The sequence below is a fragment of the Trachurus japonicus genome, chromosome 12, assembly GCF_045865225.1.
Source record: "Trachurus japonicus isolate A0001 chromosome 12, Traja_1.0".
Lineage (NCBI taxonomy): Eukaryota > Metazoa > Chordata > Actinopteri > Carangiformes > Carangidae > Trachurus > Trachurus japonicus.
In genome coordinates, this window is record NC_140918.1 from 15244688 (window position 1) to 15263118 (window position 18431).

General features: G+C 43.0%; 2 protein-coding genes across 2 annotated transcripts; one reads left to right on the top strand and one right to left on the bottom strand.

The window, feature by feature from the left end:
* The first annotated feature begins 1871 nt into the window (after window positions 1–1871).
* Window positions 1872–13230, top strand: brd10 (bromodomain containing 10). The gene is made up of 10 exons (XM_085793401.1): window positions 1872–2456; window positions 2946–3751; window positions 4164–4364; window positions 4481–6114; window positions 6291–6352; window positions 6530–6619; window positions 6759–6874; window positions 7050–7258; window positions 7743–9812; window positions 10494–13230. Exons 2-10 carry the CDS (start codon window positions 3039–3041, stop codon window positions 12494–12496), a joined length of 7098 nt encoding a protein of 2365 aa, XP_085649527.1. The 5' UTR covers window positions 1872–2456; window positions 2946–3038; the 3' UTR covers window positions 12497–13230.
* A 198-nt stretch (window positions 13231–13428) lies between these two features.
* mlana (melan-A) lies at window positions 13429–15589 on the bottom strand. The gene is made up of 5 exons (XM_085793402.1): window positions 15370–15589; window positions 14705–14797; window positions 14480–14576; window positions 14117–14227; window positions 13429–13569 (listed from the first exon to the last, which is right to left on the bottom strand). Exons 2-5 carry the CDS (start codon window positions 14791–14793, stop codon window positions 13501–13503), a joined length of 366 nt encoding a protein of 121 aa, XP_085649528.1. The 5' UTR covers window positions 14794–14797; window positions 15370–15589; the 3' UTR covers window positions 13429–13500.
* Between the last annotated feature and the right edge of the window lie 2842 nt (window positions 15590–18431).

The following is an 18431-nucleotide window of genomic DNA, read 5'->3' on the forward strand; positions in this document are numbered from 1 at the left end:
TGTTTACACTAGCTTACACTCGGTTATAGAATTGATTTTAAAGCCCTGCTGCATGTTTACAAATCACTCACCGGCCTAAGGCCAAAATACATCCCTGATATGCATGAAAAATAAACCCATTAAGGCCCTTAGATCTTTATAGAGAGAAGTCAGCTACTGGTACCTTGAATCTGAACCAAACTGGGTTCTGCAGCTGCTTTTAAGTGCTATGTGGTGTATATCAATTTTAATTCATTTCATGGTTTTAAATGTTGCAGCGGATTTTATTGCCTGATGAAGAACCTTTTGAATTGCTCCGGCCTTCTGGGTTAACCGGACAGGAGATGGGTGGTTGGTCTTCATTACTGAAATACATGAAATGAAATATTGGTCAGAACCTAGAGATGTTTGAGTCAAACTGCTGCGCATCACAAACTCTCCATGACACACTGCAGAGACAGCAGAGCTCGTTCTCCAACAGCCTCATCCAGCTCTGCTGTCACAAAGAACATTTCAGGAGATCATTCCAACCGTTCACCAGAACAACAGCCCGTCTCTTTGTGACAGATGAACACACCGCTGCACTACCATCTGTACAGAGTGCATATATTATACTTTACTGCATCTATTACACACTGTCATTTTCCATCGCAGTCCAACTTTCTATCTATCTATCTATCTATCTATCTATCTATCTATCTATCTATCTATCTATCTATCTATCTATCTATCTATCTGAAAGCATATCCCAATCCCAATCAACAATGTTGTTGACATGGCAATAAAGTATTGAAATATCAAAATTTTGAACAGCAAATCAAAACTTTTTTGTACACTGCCATAAAAAACGATTGTTCCCACAACACCACTCAAAGGACTTAAAGCATTTTGAATTCCCCCTCAATTGCACACCAGGGATTTTCTTTCATCATTGTGTATCAAACAGACAGCTGCTCTGGAATGAAAAAGTCCTTGCCTTACAATACCTTTTAGGTGAAGTGAAATCACTGTAAAGCACAGGCCTCTCGTGGCATAATTGCTTAATTAACAACTGTCCCAGCTGGAGACCTCCTCAATGTGCCACAGGCAAGTCTATAGCTGTCAGTATAAGAGAATAATACATCTGCTCGATTCCCTGATGCTGCATGTTCTGTCCTCCGCTAATAGACATGACAGATGTAGTGAAACAATGAGGGGCGCTAAATATGTTCAGGGACACTGTTTTAACACACCAATCTGGAGATGAACAATTCCAATCCCTGTCCATCCCCACCTCAGTATATAACAGTGTAGGCCTAATTACATTGACCAAAACATAACAATGTCATATTTTGTTGCCCTAATTACAGTCTGTCAGGCAGTATGTTTTCTCGGGTAGTTTATAAATCCTGATTTCTCCATAAGGACTGACCCATACTTGCCCTAAACACAGCCATAACCTGGATTATCATGTGACTGGGCTATTGTGGGTAAGGCAAAGAGACTGAGGTTATAAATCTGGCCTACCTGAGAGACTATAAAACGGGCAAAGTAAGTCAGACTAGAGCGCCTGTCCGTCGTTCATTGGTCACTAGCGGCATCTAGTGGTCACAAGTGAGACCTGCATGCTGCTCGGGGTTACACTGCACAGAGAAATGCCTGCTATTTTCTGCCTCAATGAAAGACACTTGAGCTTAAGTTATGAATGGATATTCAAAGAGAAGGATGCTGCTAATTTGTTGTTGTGCACAGATGTTTTATAGGTAATTTGTATTATTAAATGACAGCTGTGATTAGACGCCCCCCGTTTCATTCACAATAGGTGGCATAAAACAATTGAGGTTAATAATAGAGTGTTAAATACGTGTGTGTCAACATCACTCCTCTCCAAAAACCAAAATAACAATTTGGTATGACACGCGACCAGCTGGCTACGTCAGGCTGCGCACATTTGCATCTGGCGCACGCACGCAGGGTGGAAGTGAAGTGGACGGTTCAGTAGTCTTCAGGCAAGCCACAGTAGTCCGTTACTAGCTTTTTTTTGTAACCCTACCAGGTTCAGAAGAGATCTGAAACATGGCGCAAAAATTGTCTCTAAAGTGAACCTGGCAATTTCCAAGTGTCCTAAAGTAGCTGTCAACTTGCAAACCTAGCCGGTTAGCTGGATGGCTGTAGCGATAATGAACTGTTATGCATTGTCGGACAATCAGCTAGTGTTAATACTCCGGCTAATGCTCCTTTAGCCATCTTGCTGTCACTGACATCACTCCGTGCGCTGACGACATGAGGTGTCTGCATAACTTTTTGTCTGCCGGACATGCAATTGCAACAAAATTTCCACCATGGACGGCGAACGCAGCAATTGCAGGCCGCAGTTTTTGGAGACAATAGCGAGCTAACCCAGCTAGCAAACTGCCGAGGCTGCTGCTGCTGCTAAGCTTTGCTAAAAGCTGTGTCTGTGCCTGGTGCGTGTCTGGAGCCGCACTGAAAACGTCGAGGTAATGTCGTTTTAAACCAGCCAAGCTCTGCCTTGTGGTCAAGTTGTGTTTTTGTTTTGTTTTTTTATTTTGCACGTGATCAGAAGACAGACGTGATAAGGGAGTTGCGCGTGATATCTGTGTGTATGAGAAAGCAGAACAAACTTTGTTCACTGATTGTTGATTAAACTGCCCGTTAAGTAGCTAGCTCGCTGTTAGCTAGTTAACTTCAAGCTAGCTAGTCATTGATCCAGGAAAAAAAGAAAAGTTTGTAACGTTAGAGATTAAAGAGGTAGACGAAGCACGTTCAGTTGATAGTAATTCGGATACATTCACACGAGGTAAACATCGTAGTGTTTCATCTTGTGGCTGTAATAATGTGAGCACCTGCCATAACAGGAGTTATTATAACGACAGACAAGCGATCTCAGGATTTGTAGGTATGATAACCCAAATTTAGACCTGACTGTATACATGCTTAATAAGCTCTTTTTATGTGTCTCGTTGCAGTTTTCCCTTGCATCAAAACTATGTTGGAGTATTGTCTGCAGCATCGGAGTTCACCTTAGGTGACACCTGTTACCCATCTCAGGTGGCTGCACCATGGATCAGGGTGATACGACAGACCAAATCACAGCAGCTTGTAGCCAACCACTGTTCCACAGCCAAGACTTGACTGTGACTGACCAGGATCCAGAGCCCAGCCCCGACATAATGTCCTCACAATCCAAAGTGATGAGCAACAGCACTGAAGGCACTGACCTATTAGTGACGGAGGAGGAGCTCAGTAATGGTGCCTGTGAAGTTGAGACTATGGTGGCACTACACTGTCCTGATGACAGCGGAGATGTTACCGGAGAGGGAGAGCATCTTGCTCTGAGCAATGATGGTATGTCAGAGTTTTCTAACAGTGACCTATCTCTCCCCGAGGTCTGCATTTCCACCAACAGCAACAGCTTTGAAGAGGACATGAACTATGAGGTCCAGCAGGCTTATAGGATCTTCACTGGCTTTCTCCTGGACAAGCACAAAGGGATCACCAGCCCGTTCCTCCATCCCATCGGCCACCAGGAGGCCCAGCATGGTATTGGAGGGGTCCGGGGCCGAGGTGGGGCACAGCTCAGGCAGTCGATGTGCTTGCGGAGGATGGAGGAAAAGTTCATCAGCCAAGAGTATGAGACCATAACAGAGTTTGTTGCAGACTTCAGGCTGATGTTGGAGAACTGTTATCGCTACCATGGGGTGGACCACTGGATCTCCAAACAGGCTCAAAAGCTGGAAATCATGTTGGAGCAGAAGCTTACATTGCTGTCCAGGTAAACACAGTGTAATGATAGTGTTAATACAAATTGCTGAGCTGGTAGATGATCAAAATTGCACAACTGTAATCAAAATGATATGTACTATGACATAAGTTAATTAGGGCACCAAAAGTTTTTTATGAGCTCACAACTATTTAATAGATGCAATTTTTGAAACAGTAGTAGAATTTTGTTGTTGTTATCAACCAGTTAAAAATACTGATAGTGCTGCACACAGTCTGTAATAATAATAATTATTGCTAATGAGAGAATAGGAGTGTCTTCAGGAGCATATATAAACCAATTATTAATCGAATAGTATCTCAGTTACATGGATAGCACCTTTTAATGTAAATATAATGTCTACCATTAAGCACCTTTATTTCATATTGACACATCTGTGATTTCCCTTCGTCTGTCAAACGAGGACGATGCGGGAGAAGACGACCCTGGCAGTGACTTCTAAAGGACGTTTTGGTGCAGAAGAGGAACGGGGATCAGGGGGCACGTCCACGAGAAGGAGACTCGCACCTCGAAGCCTGGCTACTCTCACTGTTGGTGGGCATGAGTCGATCATGGTCCAGACTTTACGACTAGAGGAGCAACAGAGGGCCAAGGAAGAGAAGAGGTGAGAAAGTATTTTAGTTACATTTATCTTATTTTAGGGTGAAATATTACAAGAAATTAGTTTAAATGTGGTGGGGGTAAACAGCCAACAATTTGAATATGTTTTTTGACTTTTAGGCAACGTGAGCTTGAGAAGAAAGAGGCTGAAGAAATGTCGGCCAAAGAGGTGGAAGAGTGGGAGCAGACATTGCTGTCACAGGCGTCCCCCCATACCGTGGATACACTTTGGGAACTCCCTGCTATAGGGCATTTCCTTTGCCTTGCACAGACTGCCCTCAACCTCCCAGAGATTGTATTTTTTGAGCTGGAACGTTGTTTGCTGATGCCCCGCTGCAGCCTCCTGCTCTCCAAAATCATGTCTTCCCTACTGTCCCCACCCCAGCGGAGGGCCACTTTGCACCGCCGGCCTCCACTGCCTTACCGCCGCTGGGAGTCAGAGCTCAGGCAGCGGGTCGTGGGTTGGTATCGAGTTGTCGGTGCCTCCCACGATCAGCTAGGTCGGGCCGAGCAGCTGGGACTCTGCCACCAGTTTTTCAGCATCCTTGGGGAGGTGAGTCCTTTGGAGGAGAAACCGTTTCACTTGTTGCATTTCTACCAGCGAGTGTGGCTTTTGAAGGGGCTGTGTGATCACGTGTATGAGACACAGAAAGGTGTGCAGGATGCCGTGCTGGCCCAGCCTATCCATGAATGTAGGGAGTCTGTTTTGGGCTATGACAGCAAGGAGAATGCCTATATACATTTCCCACATTTCTGTGGTGCAGACTTGAGGATATACTGCCAGAGCCCCAGCACACCCCCAGCTCTCCCTTTCCCTTCAGCATTGGTCAGAAGGGTTGAAATAGAGCAAGGGACAGAGGGCGAGGAGTCAGATGGGATGAAGCCTGGGGGGAATAAAAGTGACAAGGAGTGTTTCAGTGCCTCCATGGACACAGGGGAGTCTGATGAGTTTGGAAAAGAAAGAGCAGAAACACTCAGAGTTTTCAAAAGGGAAAATGGGGATAGAGAGGAAGATAAAAAAAGGTTTAAACTGTGGCCACTGAAGAAGGAGGAAGAGTCTGAATCGGGGTCCTCTGATGGAGACTCATGTGAAGACTCTAAATTGGACTTGAAAATACACACTAAGTCCTTGTCCCTTTCACATACTAGTTCAACTGGAAGCAGTGGTGTAAAAATGACTTTTAAGGAAGAGACTGCTGTGTTCGAGCGTCAATCGAAGAGACTCACATTAAAACAGGAGCCGGACTTCTCATTGTCCTCAATGCGCACCATCAAAGCAGAAACACAGGAGCCTTGTCTGAGTGTAGGGGAGCACAGCTACACAGGCAGGTCCCCCGCTCGCTCAGTGAATCTGGCCTCACCAACCAAACCGTTGGAGCTCAAAATGGAGGGAGACAGTCCCAGTCGGGATCACCAAAGATCTTCCTGTTTGGAATGTGGTAAAAGCAAAACTAGTAATGTTAAATCAGACGGGCACAACTGCTGCTGTGGCACATCGGGGCAAGCAACACAGCTGTCCTCTGAGAGCTCTCAAAACTCAAGTGAAGAGAGGATGAATGACAAAATCTGGACAAAAAAAAAAAAGCGGAAGAAAAAGCGAGGGAGGGAACAGCTGCCGAGGGTGAAAGGAGAGCACAAGCAGCTGCAGCACATGGACAGGATGAGGCTGTCCCCAGCTGAGGCTGCCAAGTCTGCAGTGCGGAGAGTTACCACAACAATCAAGAGAAAAGACAAGAAGAAAAAACACAAAATGGGTGAGAAATGGCTCAAGAGCTTAATATTGATGTTTGTCCAGTCAGTGGTTTCATTTGGTATTGCATCAGCCAGTGTGCATTCATTTCCACAGTGCCAAATGTTTTTTGTTTTTTTTGTTTTTTAAATGCTTTATCAGTTACTTTTTTCACTAATCATTTATTGGTCTTTTTAACAGGAAAAAAACTTGAATCTTCAAAGAAAGTGAAAGATGAACCTTCAGTTGAACCATCATTTAAGGTATTCAGACTCATGCTAAATGATACACTCATTTCTATTGCAGTGTATTTTAAATTCTGTATTATTTAAGCAATGATTAAAAAAAATAAAACTATAACCCCTATTTTCCTTGTCTCTCTGTTTTTAATAAGATCTTATTTAAAAAGATGTTCTTACCCAGTTTTTTCTTCCATATAGCTGGTATGCACCAGTCTTGAGGAGTTGCGAGACTTGATCAGTAAGACAGAAGACGAGCTTGATGACTTGGAGAGCACCAAAAAGAGACTGGTATGTGACGTTCATGGTTTTGATAATATGTTGTACCAATGTGCCCCAGAGCCTTACAGAATACAATGTGTTCACAGAATTCTCATATTTGAATGTTGGTGGCCTGATGAATGTTTCTTTCACATATTTGAATTGGCAGGGCCGGTGGTATTATAGGAGAGAAGCAGTGAAAGACCTCCACAGCACTCTAATCAGACTACTGAATGAGCTTTCACCCTGGGAACCCAAACTTGTTAAGGCCTACCAAAGGAACAGGTACAACTCATTTGACATTTCAATGAGGACTGGAGCACAACAACATTTCAGCTTCCCCCTGTTAATGATGCTTTGTTTGTCTTTGCTTCATTTGAGCACAAAGCATATTAACCATAACTTTGATAAAACTTCTTAAATCCCAGCTTTATTTTCTCTTCTCCTGCTTCTGTATCAGGCTTCGTTTGAAGAAGGAATTTGATGATTTCAAGAAGCACCCAGAGTACAATAACTTTGTGCGTGAGGAGTGTATTTCATCATCATCATCATCAGATGAGGATGAAGAGAGAGGTTCAGGGAAAGAGGTGTTTTCACTCACAGATCATTATAGAAGATCAGAAGTGGAAGACCTTGAACATATAGTACCCAGGGGTCTTTGGAGTGGAGGTAAAGTAATTAAACTACAATCTAACATTTGAATTTTTGCTACTGTAACGTAATCATAATGATTCTAATTGCGTATTCCCTGTTCTGCCTCTGCACTTATATCAATGTCACAGGGACTCCACAAAACACATTGTGGCCATTACTCACAAATTATTATGGTAATTTTGCAACCATTAAACACAAATGTCTAATAGGATAAAATGACAATGTGAAAAGGGGCATGGGACAATAGTGGGACATTATAATGTTCTTCAAAAAGCTTCTGGGTATTAGTCAGTACTCTTAACTTAGAACGGGGAGATTGTGACCATATTTCCTACAGTTTGGCTGATTGGTGGAGGCCTATGACTGTGATGCACTAATTTTAGTTCTAAATGGTGCTGATCTTATTTAACTGCCCCAAAGTTAAGTCTACCTGCCTGTTTAAGTGTAGATGGCTAATCGACTCACCCATTCCTAATAGATATCTCTATTGTCTTCTCAGCAAACACCAGGGATTTTGTGGCTGACTCTGCTAGAGAGACAATGACGACCTACGTACCTCCCATCCACCTGAAACATCCTGTGGCTGGCACAGAGAAAGGCGTCAACCTGCTGTCCAGACTCCAGACTGGCAGCACTAACATTGCTTCTACTGTGCACTCTGGGTTGCAGTCTAGATCTGAACTGATCCCATCAACTCAATCCAGGGATTCAAACTCAGCATGGACAGCAGGGTCCCCAGCTCAGACTTCACCGTCACCCAGACCCACCATCCTCCACCCGACCACTGGACTACCTAAGGGCTACACGCCCATCCCCACCCTGCTGGCTAAGAGTGTGGGAAATAAAGTGACCTTAATGAAACGACCTGCTGATTTCCCAGGGGTCAACAGCATAGAAAGAAAGAGCAAAGGGTCTTTGGTCTCCCTGCCTACCTCTGCAGTGGCTACCACAAAACCTTCAAATGCACAAACTTCTCCATCCAGTTCCCAGCAAAACTCACAACAAAATCAGGCACAAGGACTACAACAACTCCAAGTACATAGTCAGTCAGGAATGGCCACAGTGACGGCAGCTCCTCTTAAATCACCACAGGCCAAACCATCCCAGACTGTACCAAAAAGTCCTGTCCAGGTTGTGTACAAGGTACCCGAGGGCCTGGGTCACCTAGTAAGAAAAGACAACAGCAACCCAGTCAAGATCTCTGTTCACCCTGTCACCAATCAGAACACTGGGGAGAAGGTCATGCAGCAAGTAGTAATTTTGCCTTCTAACCTTCTTATTCACAAAACAGAAGAAAGGGCATCTTCTGTACACCAACAACAATCAAAGGGTATTCAGGTCCCAGTTTCTAAAGTGGCCAGCCCCTTATGTATGTCCACCAATGTGCCTGGGTTCACCATTCCTGAAAACAGAATCCCTGTTCAGCAGGTGGCTCCCTTAAAAGATGCCAGGACAGTGAGAACTCCTCCTCCTTCTATTTCCCCTCATCAGCAACATGGGACCCTGAACGCCACAGGGTTCAAGGGGTCGCTGGTCTGCAGTAGCCAAGCGAGCACACCACAAACTGTCACACCAAACCCCTCGCTCATCACAACTCCTTCCAGTGTAGTTTCCACTGAGCCTATCAAATCTACAGACCCCAAGCAGGAGCTCAAGACTGTGTGTATCCGAGACTCCCAATCTATCCTGGTAACAACAAGAGGAGGCAACACAGGCATTGTTAAAGTTCAGACATCCTCAGACCACAGTGCACTTGGTTCTTTGCCCACAAGTCCAGTCATCACCATCTCACCTCAGTTTAAGGCCTTCCTTGTATCTAAGACGTCACCAACTTGTTCCCCTTCTGCTCCCTCCCAGACTTCTCCTTGCACCATCCCAGCAGGGACAAGTATCTCAGTAGCCCAACCTCAGAAGCAGGTTCCTTCAGTATTTAAGTCCCCTTCCACTGTCACAACCCTGATGCACACTGCAGTCACTGGTAGCATTCCTGTCACAGGCCCAGGAAGCCAGACTGTAGGCACTACTGTTTCTTTAAGTCAAGGCTCCAGCACCTCAGCTTGTTCTACAGTTGCAGCAAAGACTGTCCAGTTAGCACAAACAGCTGCTGCTGGTTCTCATTTTCAATCATCATTAGTAAAAAACACTGTCGTTGTCCCATCACTGAGTACTTCTGGTGTTTCGCAAGTTCTCACACAAGCAGAAGTCATCGGCAAGACTGCTGTGAAACGAGCTAGTACAGATGAGAGGTCCCAAGTTACTAAATACATCCTGGTTACTCCCTCCTCTTCCTCCACCTCAAATGTAGCCTTACCGAAGGGTACACTCTCTTCTACAAAATCACTTCCTACTTCAAGAGTTATGTTCATCAGTCAGCCCACAGTGACATCTTCCACCACCTCCATAGGAAGCATTCCAAAGCAGGTGATAGCAACAGTGGACGGTAGTGGACAGCTGCTGACAACTCCGTTATCAAGCCAGTCTCAAAAGATGGGATTAAGCCCACACCAACCTATGGGCAGTGGCAGCTCAGAGGCATTGTCCAAGATCAAGAACATCAGTCTACCCTCAGGTAGGTTTGTTTTCTGTGATTTATTACTGGAATTTTCATAACTGCTGTATTTTGTATTTGATTTGGGCAGCTTGTGCATATTGACGTCATAGTGAAATGTGGCATAATGGTAACTAAAAAATATTACATCAAGCTATACATAATAAGTCTTTATTAACCTTTTAGGCCATGAGTAGTAACTATTTCATGCACATGTTGCTCATGCTGATCTTGATCCTAACTATTAAAACAAAACATAAAATAAAATAATCCTTTATTCGTCCCCTAAATTTACAAGGTTGCAGCAGCAGACAACAGCAAATAAATGTATAGCACAGATAATATCAAATAGCAATAGCAGAAAAAAGAAAGCAGTACTTGTAATAGAGTAAGATTAATGAATACCATAATAAGAATACAAAATAAACACAATTCCAATCCAATCATGTGTTGTGCTGAGAAACATGGATGATCATGAACTCACTGATTCTGTCAGTTTTACAAATGATCATTTGATAAGGTAGATGATTGGCCAACAGACACTGTGGGGCCTTGTATCAAGGAAACAAACTACTTTTAATACACCAACGAACCTGTCCAAAATTCAATATTATTTTAAATTTGTAATACTTGGTCCTCAAATACAGCACGCTTTAACAATGTTGGGTAATTGAGTAAAATATTTTTCTCATGTATCTCCAGGGGTTCAAATCCAGTTGTCAGGGAAGACAACAACCATCGGACAGACAATTGGTGCCCTGTCGCGTTCTCCTTCCAAGAACATGCCAGCTTCTGTCTCAGATACAGGGTTCCCAGCAACCTCCACCACTGAACTTGTCCCGGCCACAAGTTTGAATACCACCACAACGTGCTCTACACAGCTTACTTCTCATGCTCTGACCACCAGCTCTCAACTCCAGGGTATGCCTCCCTTCACCATGATCTCCCAAATAGGCTCGTCCACATCTACTGGTGCCACCCTGCCAACAGGAAGCTTGGTCAAGAAGGACCTTGGAATGTGTGCAAGTGGACCATCCAGCAGCTTTCCTGCTCAGGTAACCACTACTGTCCAGAGCAGCCAAGCCCGAACCTCCACACTCGCTCTTGTCCGTCAGCACTCAAAAATCCAAAGTGGCATTGGTGAGGAAACCTCTTCCTTCCCATCTTCCACTCAAGTTGCTGTTAACAACAATTGTACATCCACCTCCTCTGCAACAACCACGAGCACCCCATTTACCAACTCTGCTACTGGCACAATTCAGCAGAGGATAGTCATTAACACCTCTACGCCCCTTGCTGCTGGCACACAAATCCTTCTCAACAGTGCACGCTTTGTCGTCCCTCCCCAGGGTTTGGGTCCAGGCAGTCATGTCCTCATCATCTCTAGCCCTGCACCACAGCAAGTGCCTAGCACCAGTGCTGCTGGCATTGGAGCATCATTACCCTCCCATGGGGCAAGCCAGGCCACTGTAGCTCCTCGAGCACCAGTATTACCCCAATCCCCTGCTAGGTTGTCTGGTGTACCAGCCGCAAGCTCTCCTTTTGTAGCATGCACACCTGCTGTTGGTCCTTCATTGCTAGCAACCACTCCCAGTGTCACACCAGTCCAACTAACAGGGACACCTGGCCTAGGCTCAACGTTGTTACCCAGTAAAACAAATGTAGTGTCTGCTCTGCCTAGATTACCAGCTGTGCAGGCTGGTCCTTTTGCATCACCTCCTGTAGGTACCCCAACTCTGGTCTCAACCCCACCAAGGTTAGGCAGTGTACCGGCCCTACTTTCCCCAGGGCTAACCCGTGCTCCTTCTTTTGGTCCAGCATTGGCTGCAATCAAATTAGCTGCAGGTACACCCACGCAAACTGAATGTTCATCCACAATTTTGCCTGCGGCAACACACCCTTTGCCCAGATTAGCAGCACCTCTATCATCTTTGCCTATTTTACCAAGCCCATCATCTGTGTCCCTGCCCAGTCCTGTAATACCAGTTCCAACACCACTCTCAGCTGCAGCTCCTCTGGTAGCAGGCACACCTTTGCATTCTTCTCTTCCTGCCCAGCAGGTGGTTTCGATGACAACCCCAGGCCCTGGCATACAGCCCCAGCAGACAGCAGTTAGAATTGGGGCACCCTCCACATCGCTTTCACAGGCTCTGCTACATGGTGGACTAGGCAACACGTCAATCAAAAAACAGGTGCTGACAGGCATGCAGCCAGTGCTTGCTGGTGCACGTACACAAGTGTTGCCAACGGTGGCTGTCCCACCAATTGTAAGCACAGTGTCTAGGATGCAGACGCTACCCATTGCTACAGTCCCACCAATTGGAAGCGCTGTTAACACCTACGAAACCGCACCTGCAGCTACCACATCCCCATCAAGCAGCACTGTAATAATCACTCCAGCTCAACCTATCACATCACTGAAGATAAACAACACCATTCACCTACCTGCCAATCTAACCAATCAAGCACTTGGAAAGCACTCTCTGCAGACCTCAGCCTTAGGTATGCATACCAATGTAGCATCCAAGCTACTAATTAGCCCTGATGGTGCTGTTTTGAGTACAGCTCAGTGCCCAGTTAATCCAGTGGAGCTGAATGCCTGCCCCAAACCACTGGATGCACTGTTGTTTTCCCCCAACAGTTCCACTGGAGCACTACGCACACATGATTCCTCTTTACAGCCTTCGCAGGCAGACACAAAGTGAACCAATTAAGTGAGACTGCTAGCTATGCGAGGATTCAGACACCACTTCTCAGCTGCTTAGTTTCGGCAGGGCTCATATCCATCGCTTGTAGTAATCCTGGGATTAGTTAAAGAACTGTTTTCCAGCTGTACTATGACTCGTAACTTACACTTAGGATACAGTAGGTTTTACCCTTTGGTTAGTATATCATAGGTAAACTGTATGCTCAATCAGACATACTGGAAATGTATACTGTGATGGTTTTCTTGAGTGAAAACTATTGAGGTTGGCCTCAGATGAATGTTATGGACTCTTGACTTTCCCTTTTGTAACCTCAAGGCCAGTATGACTATTGTAACAAAACGGGAGGGGAAACTTCAATTCAAGGTTTTTGTAATAATTTTCAATGCCATTACATATTGCTTCAAGAAGTAATAATTGGGATACTATTCATTGGTACATCTTGCTCTACTTTATCTGTTAGTTTGAACAGTACAACTGTCTGTGTCCAGATTCTGTCACATTGTCCTTTTTTCAACTAGTAACTATTTGAAAACTACATTTTACTTTTTAGCAATATAAATAAACTAATAGACAAATTTGTACTACATGTTTGCGCCCATATAAAATGTTTTGAAGTCACATTTATTTATTTTTACCATATAGATTTTTCAAAAATATTTACTAGGTACATTTTCATTGAACAAATGTGGACGTTATTGCATGAAAATAAACAATGCGACTGTCCCTGACAAGCGTGTTTGAACTGCTTCCTTATTTATTTCCTTGTGAAATCATATTTTATGGTTTATTGATAGAACCTACAGTATATACATTGCATTCATACATGTGAATAATTTTACAAAGTGAGGAATACATTAGTTTCACCTATTAGGCTATTAAGTATAAGAACCATATTGATGGTGACAGATTATATATCATCAGACAACAGATGAAGTTCAGAATTTGCTCTTCTTTATTTTCCAAGCTTCTTCAGACATCTGTACATCATCTACAGAGGTCCTTCAGGGGGAATAGGGAGGAGGCAGTGGCCCAGTGGCAATCTTTTCATAGGCAGGAGGAGCATTTGGAACCTGGAGAAGGGTGTGACAAATACATCCAAAAATTAAACAGCTGGAAATGAAGCAAAAACATCCCATCATTATATTGCAAGTAAAACGAACACACATAAGGAGTTCAGTTTCCTATTCGTAAACTTGAGGCGTGTGTTTTAAAAATCTTGAACTTTCCTCTTGTGGACTCCGAACTCGTGGAAAGGAACATGATGGGATGATCAGCACAACCTCATATGATCTGAAATCAGCAACCCCCACCCCCTCCTTTCTGGCACACACAAACACATACCTCCCTTGGGAATGAAACGTTTTTAATACCCAAGTCTGGTGACATAATAATCTCTCCTTCAGGCGCACATTGCATCAGTTTCACATGCTCTACACTGTGTTCCCGTGAGCCCTAAGGCTTTAGCCGACTTTAGGTTTCACAGAATTTATTTAATAGTTTATTTGTTGTATTAAAAAATAATAGCCATTATTACTTCCTGTCCATCTGTGGTGAGTGGCACTGAAAATACGTGTCAGGGTTAAGAGAATGTAATGGAGTGCCTGTAAAGTATCTCACCGCAGGTCGGAAGCTGCCAAAGTCAGTGAGAGCCATCTTGTTATCTGCTGAAGGTCCTGCCTCAGAGTATTGGCCTGTTGTGAAACCTGGTGACCCTGGTGATCTGGGGCTCTGCAGGAGAGAGAAAGATTTGTTAAGAGTTATGGAAAAACATTGAGAAACGAGGACAGGCATCCATGAGAGAAAAAGAGAGAAAACTGAGAGTGAAAAGATATGCCAGGGGCATCTTGAAAGATTAGAACACATTGTGCATTCATTGTTGAGATCATGTTTGAGGTTTAACATTCAACATTCATCCAACTTCCACTGCTGATGTAAAATGTGGAATAAAGAAAGGTCGTATGATGATGATGATGGTCTCACCCTGATTATTTTGTAGCCACTCCTCTTCTTGAAGTACCAGCAGCCCAGCAACAGCAAAGCTGCTATGATGACCACCAGCAGAACTATTCCCACTGCCCTGGATTTCAAACAATATGAAAACTTTTGATTAATCTCTCACATTCATATGTGAGTTTTACAGTATCTACATAACAAAGACCTATATCAGATTAGTAAAGCTCCACAACCAAAAAAATAGATACATACTCCTCGGCTCTGACATATCCCCGTCTGCTGCTGGCAAAATAAATGTTGAAGTCTCCACGAGGCATTCTGTGTGTGTGATTACACCGCATCAAGCTGAAAGTCAGGAAAAAAACACCTTTACCAACTAGTCAGTGACTATTGCAAGCAATGTAATAGGTCCACATTTTTCTCCAATGGTTCACATATTACTTTTTATAATGTAAATGAAGTCATTCTTCTCCTCCTCTCCTTAAGACACTACTAAGATATATCAAAATAAAGGGCTAGATACATAAAAAGAATAAGAAAATATTTTTTTTTACATTTTTTGTTACAGGATTAGGTTGATCTTTTTGCATAGTTGTGCAAATAGAAAGATTAACAGGTTGTGAAACAGACAAGGAAGCAATAACCTATCAATATTTCAAAGTAGATCTATAGTCTGAGAGAAATCTGTCAGTGATATAGACATCCTGACCTGTTGGAATAGATGTAAAGAGCATATAGGCTATACATGCAACAGGCATCATACTAGCTACAGCATCTAACTATCTGGAGCTCACCTTACAATAAACTAAGCAAACTCTTTTCACAATACAAACATATTCTACTACAGCATCCACAATAGGGCTACCTCTGCTGGAAGAAGAAGAAGAAAAAGAGAAGCGAATTGAACCAAATCTTACCAAATTGGATAATTAGATTGAAGAGAAACAGTTCTTCTGATTGGGATGGCTTCTCAAAAAAAGACGGAGCTCTGTGTTTTTTCCACTCCTCAAATATCTTGCCCCAGCACTACCGGAGAGAGGAGAGGGGTAGAAAACCCTCATGACCGTCACGGGTTAGAGGCTCATGGTTAAACCCACTGAAGCGGCGTAATTAGCGTGAAACCCCGCGGCCCTGAACGCAACAGCCTTATCCACTCGTGAAGTAGAGCCGTCAGCTGCTGGCTGTTCATATGAAAGAAGTCTGTGTATGTGTGGTAGGTATTGTTATTCACTCTTATCTAAATCAATAGGTAGGCTACTGTTGCCAAAGGAACGTTTTATGGCTGCATGTAAATTACAGCACCTATTGCAAGCCTACTCTTATTTAAAATAAATAGGCTACTTGTGAAAAAATTATTTCAAGCAACAAGGCATTTACTGTCCTTATAATAATTTGCTATCCATTAAGTCTCAGTGAGAGGGACTTGCCATCTTTATGATATTTAACTTTGAGGGAATTAATTAAGTTTGAGTTTTTTAAGTTTTAAAAGAAAACAAATGTCAGTAATAGCCCCCTGCTGTAATCCTTTAGATCTGCCTCTGAGGACTGTGAGATGAACAGGCTGATATGTGGAACTAAAAGTTAATGATTCAACAAAATGAAAATGTCTGTGCCAAACCATTGTTACCACATTTAGAAATGAATCCAAGACTAAAATTCTCGCAAACCCTGCTGTTGCACAAGGGTGTTCTAAATTTGTTTTGTGTATTTTACATTGCTCATCATCTCAAATAAAACAGAACACCATTGTCTTACTGACTGATGAGATAAAGCTGAACCTGTGTCTCTACACTGGAAATTGCCAAGCTGCACACAGTTACCTCATCAGAACTAACACTGAACATATATTCTCCACTTTGACATTACTGATCAACACTGAATATATCTCACTAATGATTGTTTTAGTACTTACACATTTTACCCATTTAAACAAGTTAATCCTGAGTGGTGTGAAACTTTTGACTTTATGTAAGTTGTTCTGAACTGTATTTGCGCTGTTGTGTCCTGTTGAAGAATGAGAGGGAGTCAAGCATTAGCCCTGTGGTACGAAGGGTTAACACATGGAGAGATAGGAGCCAGGACATAAGATTTATATGTTTATGCTTTCACTTTAGTTTAGGTAGTAAAGTTTAAGTAGAGTTTAAAGACAACTGAAACTTATAAGCAAACCATATAGATTTGTGTTGAGCTTAATTCATAATGCAATGAATACCAGTAACCTGTTTGATCATTCAGAGGCAAGTTGAGAGCACACAGAGCCACAGTGAAAGCAAAACATCTCCAAGGCCGAAGGGAGGAGAGGATGGGAGGCCTGTGAGCCCTGCTGAATGAAGCATTGTGAGGAAGAGTTTTATGATCTGTATTATCTGCCTTGGACCCTCAGGCACCTGGGATGGAAAATTTATGTCAGTGTAGGGAGGGTTTTGTTGTGTTTCAGGTCCAGAGGTTCGTGTGCTGGGAAGATGGGACCAACCTGTGCCAGCCAGAGGGCACCAACGAAGGAGGGGGCTAAGTCTAAACCACAGCCACTCCCCACCTGTTTTTGACCAATAAGAATTAATTACACACACATAGTATTAAACATTAATGTAACGCTTTTGTCTTGAGCAGATGACAGAGAATTCTTGCTGTCTTGGGATGGTGGTTTGCAGCTAACTTCTTGCAGACTGCGATTTCTTGAACAGGAGAGTTTATTGTAACTGATTCGTTTGATGATCCAATTTAATAAATAGTTAACCGGAACGTCGTTGTTTGTCCTCTCTTGGAATAAACGAACACGCAATGTCAGTTTTCCTGTTTTTTCAATCCGACACTAGCCTACTTTATAAAGGGAAGAGATGAGATCCTTCAAAAACACAAAGGGATAAAGACTTTATACAACATGCCAGTAAAGACTATACAGCGAATAATACACATTTCCAAGTGAGGCACAAGTGTTTGTAGACTGTGATTTGGCATTGATGAATAAAAGTGGTCACTTCATTCCTGTGGATGAATGGATATTCAGATGACCCTCAGTAAACTCTGTGGCTGTATTGAGAAAGCCCTGAAGGCAATTTTATTATTTCATGGAGGATTCAAAAATGCCTTTGCTCCTGTGTAATGAAGTCAATCTCCGCACTATATTGAGCTTCATGTGTTTTTTTTTTAAACCACCCACTTGATCTTCGATGAAGGCATTAATCAAGGATAAATGTCACTGTATAAAGCTGTATTTTCTTCAACAGTTGTGCTGCACAGACAATTTTTCTAAGATACACAAAATGGAAATGTCACAGTCTGAAAAGGTTAAGCTGGACAAGAGGGAAGGCAGACAAAAATAGAAAAAGAGACAAGGTAGCCTCCAGCAACATTTTTGCCCAATCTGCAGGAACATTCAATTTCTCTCCACAAGAGGGAGATCAAATCTTCTTTATGAAACTGAGTCAGTCTTGGTGTGTCTTCATATGAAGTTTGGTGATTTTAGAGACTACAAATGATTTAATAAATACATACTTATTTCTAAATAGACAACTTGTGAGACAATCCGAGAGGGGGAGGGTGACTTTTATAGCTTTGAGCAAGACTTTGTTAAAGTTTTTTTTTTTTTTTTTTGTAGAAGGCAGTCAGCTGATTGGTTGTTTGTGCATGTGTTTGATGTGATGACCGACATGTCCTCAAGCGTACAGTGCATCAAAGTGAATGACATGTGATGCGAAAAATATATTAGCTTTGTGTGATGTAAATTACCTGCACTACACCCCCCTGTAGCGCAGTGCAATGTGGGAAAACCTGAAAGTTTAGTCCTTCTGGTCAAAGCAGCACAATGTAAACATCACAAACCCACATGCTGCGAGGCTATACCCTAGGGAAACGCACACCATTACGAGATTTAATTATTTTATCTGTAAATCTTTGCATCTTTTTAAAAAAAATGCTGATGGGAAACCTCCTCTGAATCGTCACATAAGAAATCAACCAAGAACTCAGGAGTTCCGTA